Raw genomic sequence first — 11,456 nt, 5'->3', positions numbered from 1 at the left:
AAATTAGGTCCACTTGAGCACAGTGTATTAACATACGAAAAGATATTAAAATTTAGTGACTTATTTCTATTTTATATCACTGTGCTCCACTGGCTCCAAATTGGGTCCACTTGAGCACAGTTTATTAACATACGATAAGATAGTAAAATTCAGTGACTTATTTCTATTTTATATCACTGTGCTCCCCTAGCTCCAAATTGGGTTGGGTCCACTTGAGCACAGGGTATTAACATACGAAAAGATATTAAAATTCAGTGACTTATTTCTATTTTTTTATCACTGTGCTCCACTGGCTCCAAATTGGGTCCACTTCTTGAGCACAGTGTATTAACATACGAAAAGATATTAACATTCAGTGACTTATTTCTATTTTATATCACTGTGCTCCCCTAGCTCCAAATTGGGTCCACTTGAGCACAGTGTAATAACATACGAAAAGATATTAAAATTCAGTGACTTTATTTCTATTTTATATCACTGTGCTCCCCTGGCTCCAAATTGGGTCCACTTGAGCACAGTGTATTAACATACGAAAAGATATTAAAATTCAGTGACTTATTTCTATTTCATATCACTGTGCTCCACTGGCGACAAATTAGGTCCACTTGAGCACAGTGTATTAACATACGAAAATATATTAACATTCAGTGACTTCTTTCTATTTTATATCACTGTGCTCTCCTGGCGCCAAATTGGGTCCACTTGAGCACAGTGTATTAACATACGAAAAGATATTAAAATTCAGTGACTTATTTCTATTTTATATCACTGTGCTCCCCTGGCTCCAAATTGGGTCCACTTGAGCACAGTGTATTAACATACGAAAAGATATTAAAATTCAGTGACTTATTTCTATTTTATATCACTGTGCTCCTCACTGGCGCCAAATTGTGTCCACTTGAGCACAGTGTATTAACATACGAAAAGAATATTAAAATTAGTGACTTATTTCTATTTTATATCACTGTGCTCCACTGGCTCCAAATTGGGTCCACTGGAGCACAGTGTATTAACATACGAAAAGATATTAAAATTCAGTGACTTATTTCTATTTTATATCACTGTGCTCCTCACTGGCGCAAAATTGTGTCCACTTGAGCACAGTGTATTAACATACGAAAAGAACATTAAAATTAGTGACTATTATTTCTATTTTATATCACTGCGCTCCACTAGTGCTAAATTTGGTCCACTGGAGCAGCTACCGTAGTACTATTTCTATTTCGTAAGTAAAAAAAGGCATAAATGGCGCTCCGTAGAAGTAGAGCATGCTCGATCGTCGAAATGACGCTCTGAATATACCTCGTTCTTCATCAGTGGCCGAAACGGTCATATGATATGCCAGAGAGCTGAGAGGAGGGACGCGAAAGTTGTTTTCCCTCATTAGTCTCATCAACATTTTTTTAATTTAATACAAAGGTAACGTTATTTCAAAATATAATTATTTATCTTAGCACAACCCGAAGTTTATTACATCACGAACATCTGACTTTGCTATCTCCGCCCTTATTCTAAACTTGGCCTAACTAGGCCTAGGCCTAGGCCTAGCTAGGCTAGCCTAGGAGGCCTACCTAGCTAGGCCTGGCTAAGCCTAGCCTAGGAGGCCCACCTAGTAGTAGTAGTAACTAGCCTAGACCTCCTAGGCCTAGGATGAACCGTAACTAGCCTAGGCCCTAGCTAGGCTAAGAAAATGTATTATTTGTCATCCGTCGGAGCAGGCCCTGCCCTGTCCTGACGGATGCTAGTCAAGTCGCCCCATCGCAAAGTCGCCCCATCACAAAGTCGCCCCATCGCAAAGTCGCCCCAACGCAAAGTCGCCCCTCCCATCGCAAAGTCGCCCTATCGCAAAGTCGCCCCAAAACGTTAAAAAATAGTTTACAAGTGCGTAAAATGTCGCAATGATACACAAAATAACACGGAACGTGTAGGCATAAAAGGGGAAGCCCCGCCATGTAGTCTCAGGTCACACGATCGGCACGCACCCCCATCATCAGATGATGATAACGTGCTAGCTTACCAGAGGGAAACCCCCGTAATTACTCCGCCGTTGTCGCACTACCGTTTTCCCATCAGAAGATGGGAAAACCCCGCCGGAGTTTTACGATGATATCAGTCGCGTTCAAAATCGGTCACGTTTAATTTTGGTTGCGATAAAATGATGTTATATGATCTAGATTATTTTTACTTTGGTCGAGGAATATTTATTATTATTATTATTAGGCCTATATTAATAATTGATTTTTGTTTTTATTTTACAGGTCAGTATGATGAGAAAGATGTGTGCCTTAAAAAAATGACAATTTGTAAACATAGTTTAAGATTATAGTATTATCCAGCATAATGTCATTTAACAGTACATAATTATTTAAATGTGAAATATTTTATAGGAAACGTAGGCTGCGTCTGTGTCTTTTATTTTATATGCAACAAATTACGTAAAACAATTTATTTATAAACATTCAGTTTACTAGTATTATATACATAGTATTACAATGAACATTGATTGTAAGCCTGGAAAGGCAATCCCATCATTATATCCATTATACAATTGCATCATATCACCACTATATGTCGTAAATGATGATGTGCGTGTGTGTATTCGTCGTACGTCCGTGTACGTATTATTCCGTGCCTCTTCACTGTCTTGTTTAATTTAAAATTAAATAAACACCCGATATGAGGATATTTATTAGGCATGATAATTAGAATGTTCTATAACCAAAAGGGTTGAAAAAAATTTCTTCAGTAAAATGATCATTGTGCTGTTAAATAAAAGGCGACTCGCCATCTGAAACATTCTCTGAAACCAATCGGAGCTGCGCCTTCTGGTATCTGTTTCCTCACAGCTGCTACGTCTTTCTGCTGACCGTCGGGGATTCCCCTTTTTAAAAAACACGCACACGATACTGTACGATGGTTTTCCCATGGTCAAAATGTAGCGCTTTAAATTTTACTAAAATACTTGCATGTAAAACAATCATATCGGCGATGAAATCTTTTTTTTTTTTTTTTTTCTTCATTTTGAAAAGTCATTATAAAATTAAGACACATAACTTGTCAATAAATGCAAAATGATCAATAAGTAGCCTATAACACTGTTATTGTTTTAACTACTGTAAATCTATACGAAGGCCTACTACACATTTATACATTTATTATATTATCCTAAAAAATGAGCTGGTATCCACGCGTAGGTTGAAGAAATTTCTGGTAACTAATTTTAAAATTATATTAAATTAACATTTTCGAAACTATAAATTAGGGATAATCTTTTTAGAACTTTCAAACAAGGGACTATTTTTTTAATGATTTTCAAAAAGCACATCACTCCATTACAACCTGTAAAATAAAAATTAAAACACAAATTATGTATATAATTATAATAGCATAAACATTATAATGTAGGCCTATACGACATTTAGTGCGACCAAAGTAACAACGCAATTGATATCAAACGCAACCAATATGATTAAAACAGCGTACTACTAGCGGCGGCACTTCATAATCATACCGAAATAAAACCGTGGGCGACTTTGCGATGGGGCGACTTTGCGTTGGGGCGACTTTGCGTTGGGACGACTTTGCGATGGGGCAACTGTGCCGGGGCGACTTTGCGATGGGGCGACTTTGTATGGGGCGACTTGACTGAATCCCGCCCTGACTGACTGACAGATGACAATGATGATGACAAATAAGAAATATAATATATACAAGCAGGTCCTAGGCCTACCCGTCCAACAATGGACAGGAACCATGTTATTCTTCTTATAAATATTGATTGTAATGGTAATGTTCGCGAATCAAAAAGGGATCCAGTCAAGTCGGCCCATCGGAAAGTCGCCCCATCACTTAGTCGCCCCATCGAAAAGTCGCCCCAACGCAAACGCCCGTATTCTTAAACCGGACTTTAGTCGTAGTTCGAAGTTCGACTTGAAAAAGTCGTAGTTCGAGCTATTACTTCAAATTCGATTAAAAAACGAAGTAGTCAAAGTTTGCAGTTCGACTTAATGAAGTCGAGCTTTTAGTCGAGTTGCACACGTCTGGGTAACAAAGGCTATACATTGGCCAATGACAAGAGAGTATTTGAGGAGCAGACGAAATTTTGCGCATTGATATCACTTTCCATTTTCTTACAACACTTTTTACGCATCAGGACTATACATGAAAAATAATTTTAATCGTTAATTATTAGAACAAGATCAGTATTAATTTAACAGTGAAGTACTTTTGATTAACAACAAACAAAATCTTCAAAATATATTTAGGAACCATGGCGGTACGGTAACTTTTATATTTTCTAGGCCCCCAACAAAGTATGATCGCGACGAACCACGCACTTCATTGCGTGACAAGAAAGCGCTAGGCTCACTAAACATTCATCGCGTGGTGAATTTCCGCATCTGCCATTGTCGCTATGGCGTGACGTAGTTGAAGTCGGACTTGCGCGAAGAAAATTATGTAATTTGTATACAGTTGTAAATAAAGATGATTTTCATTATTATAACATATACCAATGTATATTTAATTAAGCTAATATAAAAATAGATATTTCATTCTTCAATATCTCGCCAATATAACAACTCAATGACTGTTACGTTTTTCATAAACATCGTTTAAAAACCATTTAGTCGACCATTTAGCCTGCCCCCTCCACGACTAAAAAAATCGATCAGAATCCGTCTCGATTTAGTCGAGGTTGGCCTGAATTAGTCGGCGATTTAGTTGAAGTTCGGTTTATGAATTAAAATGACGTCATTTTTTTAGTTTTAGCTCGAACTACGACTAAAGTCCGGTTTAAGAATACGGGCGAAAGTCTCCTCATCGCAAAGTCGCTTACGGTGTTATTTCGGTATGAAGCGCTGCCGCTAGTAGTACGCTGTTTTAATCATATCGGTTGCGTTTGATAATGATATAATTTATAATGTTTATCCTATTATATACATAATTTGTGTTTTAATTTGTATTTTACAGGTTTTATTGGAGTAATGTGCTTTTTTGAAAATCATTTAAAAAAATAGTTCCTTGTTTGAAGGTTCTAAAAAGATTATCCCTGATTTATAGTTTTGAAAATGTTAATTTAATATGATTTTAGAATTAGTTACCAGATCTTTCTTCAACCTACAAGTGAATACCAGCTCATTTTTTAGGATAATATATAAGTGTATATATGTGTAGTAGGCCGTTGTATAGATTATTTAAAACAAACAGCATTGTAAAATGTAAGACAATGAGTGTGAGGCTTATTAATCATTTTGCATTTATTGACAAGTTATATGTCTTTTGTTATTTAATTTTACGACTTTAAAATGAAGAAATACATTTTTTTTTTTTGCCGGGGGTTTTCCATATTTTAAGGCCATAATCATAATTTTGCGTATAGTTTTGGTATTTCCGTGTAGTTAGTATCTCCCTATTTATCTTTATATGTTTGTAATATTAGGCTGAATTTCCAAAGTAATTATGGACTTGAGTATCTTTCTGCAAATTTTCTATCATTATTTTCTTTCTTCTATTTTGGAGTGTGGTTTAAACAGCACTATTGTACAGTTGATAGTGGATAAAATGAATATTGGAAATTTTGGTTTTAAATGCTGAATTATTTAGTATTTAATTCAAAATAGTTAAATTTAACATTTTGCTCAATATATTTATAGCAGCAGCTTCATATTTTTAAATTATTAATTGATAATAATTAATTTGCATTATTGATTATAGTAATATTAGAATTTATTACAGTACCGGAAGTACCTTCATAGTTATTTTAACTGAAAAAAAATGTAATTTAAAGCAACAAATACTTAAATTGTCTGTCAGACAATGGTTTTTGGGTTTCTTTTCTCTTTTTTTATGTGAATAAATATAATTTTTTTGTTTCAGAAGTGAATACTCAATTTCTGTCACTTTAGTTAATTCTATTGCTAAGGTCAAGTCTGGGGGTCACTTAATCACTTTAGATATTTCAAGTGTGAAGTAAATGGACTGTTTCGATAATAATTCAGTGAATATCTGACAGTGAATATACCAGAAATGCTTTGGGATTTGTAATTTTAGCATGACATGTCCTAATAGACTCTTTTCCCAGATGTTTTTTTGGTCTACTGTAGCAGCTTGAATCAATAAATTATAGTGGAGTTTCCATTTTCGCAAAATTGTTGTCCTTAGAACTATAACTGCTGCTTGCTTTAGCTTCTGATTGAGTAGTCCTAATGGGACGTAGCGGGTTAGAGCAGCAGCGTGAAAAATGTATATTAACAATCGTTTGTTTGGTTTAAATTGAGACGTTTCTAGGGGCCGCATCATCCCGTAGCTCATAAAATGTCTCATTGCTGAATTAATTTTCCTGAATTAAAATCAGGAAAGATCTGGTAGTATTTTCGCTGAAAAGTTACGGTTTCTACATTGCCTTCACAGTATCGCGCCAAAAGTGGGTGCATAAATTAACAAAAGCAAACAAAAATATCAATCCATGCACAATGCATGCTGGTATTTAGTGGACTGCTTAAATTACTTTATTCAATTTTTTTTCTCATATAACCAGTTTAAAGATTGAAAAATGTTCGCAATACATAGGCCCATATATTTAATTTTACATACAAATGTAGTGAATTAGATCGTAGGGATAAAATGTCTTTATGCTATGTAAAATATATTTTTGTTTTATTATTTCATTTTTTATTATTGATTAGATTTTTAAATACCAACCATTCAATTAATATCCAATATCAAAGACTACTTGCTTAACACAGCCACCACGTTGTCAATTTTTAAATATAGTGATGTGTATTGAGGGCGCTATTTATATTGTAATAAATTGTTGGTGCATTGTTGAAGATAATAAAAGCATATTTTCTTTACAGTGACTTATGGTTCATAGAAGAGCAATCCATGTACTCTGGGCTGTCAGTGGTGTGGTTGTTGCTAAGACGATGAGCAGCCATCATGCAGATGTGGATACTGTTAAATCCCGGGCCACATACATGCGCTCTCCAGACCATGTGATAGATCAAGTTTCAGATCCAAATCTGCAACTTAAATCCGTCCAAATATTCTTCCGCCATGGTGCTAGGACACCTGTCAGGACAATACCAAATATACAACAGGTTTGTTAGAATTAAATGTTTTATTTTTTTCACAAAAATAATTTAAATAATTGTAATTTTGGTGTTTTGCTTATTGTTTGTGTTTATTTATTTTTTTTATTAGTATGTACAGCTGTACAGTATTATTTGATGTGTGTGTAAAATTTAATAAAACAAACAAACAAACCTACATTATTTAACCCCTATTATATAACACCTAAATAAATTGATTTATTATCATTTGATTGGACAATTGTGGGTCACATGGTGTGCAATAGTACGCACTATTAAACGATCGTTTAATAGTATTTTTTTTTGCGTTTGGAAATTTTTTTTTTATTCTAATGCTTTTGAAATACAACATCGCCACCTATTTTGTACTTTCGTCGCCAATGTTATTGTTATGACTGATTTAGCGATTCTAGAAGTACATTTTTGGAGAGATGTTATACACTAATTTAGATCAAAAAGGCATTTAAATTAACTTGAGATCGTTTTTAGAATTTAGGAATTGTTGGAAAAAAAAAATTGGCCTAGATGAGTTCCAGTTGCCTTTGTAGACAATATTATTTTGTCTAAATCATGTGCAAATGCATCTCTTTACATCAGTCTATTCACCTCTCGTAAACGACCAAAGGGGACATCTCGTATTAGTGACCACCTCTCAAAAACAGACCACCTCTCGTCAGATAGAGAGAGAGAGGTTGTTGTCCCTTAAAAGAGGGTGGTTACTTACGAGAGGTGTGGTTGTTAAGAGAAGTTGTTGCTAAGAGGTGGTCGATTATGAGAAGAGGTCCCTTAACAGAGATGGTGGTTGTTCAATAGAGGTGTTAAGAGAGGTGTGGTCAATAAGAGAGGTGATCCCTAAACAGAGATGGTGGTCGTTCAATGGCTGCGTTTAGTCAGTCATTTACGAGATAAGTAAAAAGATGCATTTGTACATGATTTAGACATAGGTTTATAACATATAAACATTTTCTACATTAGCTGGCGATAGTAATTATATAAGCTGGGAGGCAATTTTTCGATACTACATTAGCTGTTGACTATTCTACATTCTGGTGTTGATTTTTATTTACTACCTAAGCTGTTGGTGTTTCTCCATTAGCTGGTGGTTTTACTACATTAGCGGTGGATTGTTTTACATTAGCAGTTGTATTGACATTAGCTGGCATTTTCTATGTGCATTACAATATGTTTTTATTTTAGGCTGACTGGGATGAGAAGACATTATTTGAAGGTGCTCAAGATACTTATATTGACTATGATCTATGCAACTTAAAGGGTGGTCCAAGACCTGAAGCCCATGTAGAGTCTACTTACAGAAAAGTACGGCTATCTGTAAGTATCTTGACTGATTATCAACTTTAATGTTTTTACCAAGCAATATATTCAATGACTTGCAGGGAGAGGTCCAGCATGTTGAGAAAGGGATTTCCTAAGAAAAGTTCCCTTTTTCTGGGTTACTCACCTTACCACTTAATTTATTAAACATTTATTTGATAATGTTAATAAAATATATTTAGACACAGATCCCCATTGCAGCTTTTGGTTCAATTTAATTCAATTCAATAAACTTTATTGTCAAACTCATGAATGGCTTGAAACTTTGGCTGAAAGTACACACATTAAAATTGTCTAAAAACATAGTTGCACAAACAGTAAAAAATCACAAAAAAACTGAGAACAAGATGTTATATAAAATAGTTAAAAGAGGACATAAAAAGTACAAATCGAGTTAAAAATACAGCTAAAATACTTACTGGCTGGTTGTCAATTAAAAATTTCACCATTACCCAAATGAGCTTAGGTGGTTGGTTGATCCTAGTTAAACCCTAGTCGGGATAATAACAGTTTCAACAGCTGTTGTCGGATATGGTCTGGAAGAAGGCCCAGTATAAATATAGGAATAAAAGAGTTTCATACATAGTGTTCACTATCCATATGATCTCTTTCTGGATAGATGAAATGCAATAAAAACCAAGGGGAAAGTAGGATGTGTAATCAGGGCTCGAAATTTTTTTTTTTCGACCAGCAAAATTTACCTAGTAAAATCAGCAGCATAACTAGCAATCACAATTTTGTTTGTGTAAAATAGTTAAATTCTACAAAAAAATGAATTAAATAAAAATGAAAAATAGTTTTTAATGCCAAAAAAAATGCAATAATTTTTTTTTCGACTACAAACTTTGCTAGTTGTAAAAAATGTTCCTAGTAAAGTCAGCAGCATAACTAGCAATCACAATTTTTTGTGTAAAATAGTTAAATTAAATTCTACAAAAAACTAAATTAAATAAAAATAAAAAATAGTTTTTAAATTTAATGCAAAAATTATATAATTGGGTTTGGAATTTTAAAAGTTCATACAATTGAAACTGGACCCCCCAAAAACATGAAAAAGGAAGATTAATGCAATTTGTATGTATATTATTGTAATCACTAAATTGTTCAGGAGGACATCTTTATTTACCATGAGAAGTAAGATATGCTTAAATTACTAAGAACAATGAATTGTTAATTGCAGAATCTGATCGGTCCTGTTTCTTGTTTTTGGTATCATGAAATATGAAATAAATAAAATTTTCATAAAAAAAAAAAAATTTAGGTGTAGGCCTAGTAGTACTACCTTTTTTACTCAACAGTCATTGATCACGCCTTTTTAGCCAAATTTTAAAAACATTAATTTGTTTTAAAAAAGATTAAGACATGTTTCGGCTCACTTTTTTTAGGTCAAAAAATTAAAGTTTTAACATTTTAATTTTTAAGCAGATCAAAATTGACTGTATGTATAAAATGTTATTGCCAATGACAAAACTGAGTTTTATTGTTTATATCCAGACGTAATTAAAACATTAAATTTATTGCCACTAACTAATTGCCCTAACTAATCCGTCCAAGCTACGAACCTATTAAACCCTTCGACCACTGTGTAGGCAAAATATTTTTTTTGTTAAATTCCTAAATTGATATATATATATTCTATAATCACGTGACTGATGATGTAATCCTCACCGACGTACTAAATGCACATGATTGCCTTTACTTATATCGGTGGCATGTATATGAAACAATTGGTTCCTATAGCCGTTGTCAACATAACGATCGGCGGCTAGTGTGGCTAAGCTAAAAGTACGCATTTTTTCAAATTTTTCAACTAGCTAGCAAACATTTGCTGGTTTTGAGATTTTCAACTAGCAATGAAGAATCTACTAGCAAAATGCTTGTTTGCTAGCATGAATTCACTAAATAATTTATCATGTTAAATCTACACCTGTATAATAACTAGTATAGAGTGAATTTATTTCAAATATTGCAATGTCTTCAATTTTTATTTTCGTTTTAAACTACAATATTATTTTTTGAAGGGTGGATCTTTTAAAGGCCAGTTGACAGCTCGTGGTATGAATCAAATGTGTAATCTAGGTATGAGCTATAGAAAGCATTATGTAGATAAAATTGGCTACCTACCTCTGGACTTTAATTCATCTGACATTTAGTAAGTTTTTGTATTATTATTTTTGCTTTTCTGGGATATTAAGGGATATATAATATCATGTTGCTCTGGCAAATTTTTTTACCAATAATAATTAATTATTTCAATATTGTTTTTGTTTGCTTTGTAGTTTTTCACTTGATTACTTATTGACTGTTTATAGAGTACTTGCTGTAGTTTCTTTCTAAAACATATACTAGTACCTACACACATGATAAGGGACAAAAAACCACACGTAAAACAAACATACACCAACACATAGAACCAATCTAGGCCTACTATTCTGTAATAAATGACTAAAAAAATGATGTCATCGGTTATTTTACGCATGTGTAAAATCCAGGCAATGTAAGCGAATGGTACTAATGTTAATTATTTGAAATGTTTGAATCTTGTGAATTTATTCAGTACATGTACAGAATATACAGATATTCTGTACTGATTCATTTTCATTATTCAGTTTACAATTCTGTATATTATATAAAAATAATTACTTACTATTATTTTATTTAGTTTTCGATCAACAAATATTGCTCGAACAATTGCATCTCTTCGATGTGTTATTGCAGGTCTTTATGGAACATCTTTAAAAAAGCAAGACGCAGGTAAAATTCTATTTTGTGATTTATTCATTGTCAGAATCACTGCTTTGATATTCGCTGCATCCAGGGTCAGTCACAGTCTCAGACTCAGTTGTGCACAAATCACTGACACAGCTTGCCTTTGCTACACCTTGCTAACTCAACTTGGGTTGGATAGGTATGGTTGCAAGTTTAATAGTTTATGATCGTGTACGAATTGATCTGATACAAGCTAGATTGATAAATGGAAACAAGTTATAGCTTACACTTTCAAAATACAATATTAAAACTAGAAAGCCACTC

The 11,456-nt window shown here is 33.6% G+C and overlaps 1 protein-coding gene across 2 annotated transcripts in view; it reads left to right on the top strand.

Moving 5' to 3' along the window:
• Positions 1–1,347: 1,347 nt before the first annotated feature.
• LOC140040695 (lysophosphatidic acid phosphatase type 6-like) overlaps positions 1,348–11,456 on the top strand; it is a 46,171-nt gene continuing 36,062 nt past the window's right edge. Inside the window, exons 1-5 of one of the 2 annotated variants that reach the window (XM_072086820.1) lie at positions 1,348–1,419; positions 6,858–7,100; positions 8,289–8,420; positions 10,445–10,575; positions 11,086–11,177. In XM_072086820.1, coding sequence (XP_071942921.1) covers positions 6,864–7,100; positions 8,289–8,420; positions 10,445–10,575; positions 11,086–11,177 — 592 coding nt within the window. In that variant the 5' untranslated portion in view covers positions 1,348–1,419; positions 6,858–6,863. Of the gene's footprint in view, positions 1,420–6,652; positions 7,101–8,288; positions 8,421–10,444; positions 10,576–11,085; positions 11,178–11,456 lie in introns of those variants that run through there. The other variant, XM_072086821.1, reaches the window with a different exon arrangement.

This window comes from Antedon mediterranea, chromosome 2 (assembly GCF_964355755.1).
Source record: "Antedon mediterranea chromosome 2, ecAntMedi1.1, whole genome shotgun sequence".
Classification (NCBI taxonomy): Eukaryota; Metazoa; Echinodermata; class Crinoidea; order Comatulida; family Antedonidae; genus Antedon; species Antedon mediterranea.
Note: the sequence above shows the minus strand (reverse complement) of the source record. Positions and strands in the feature narration are given on the sequence as shown.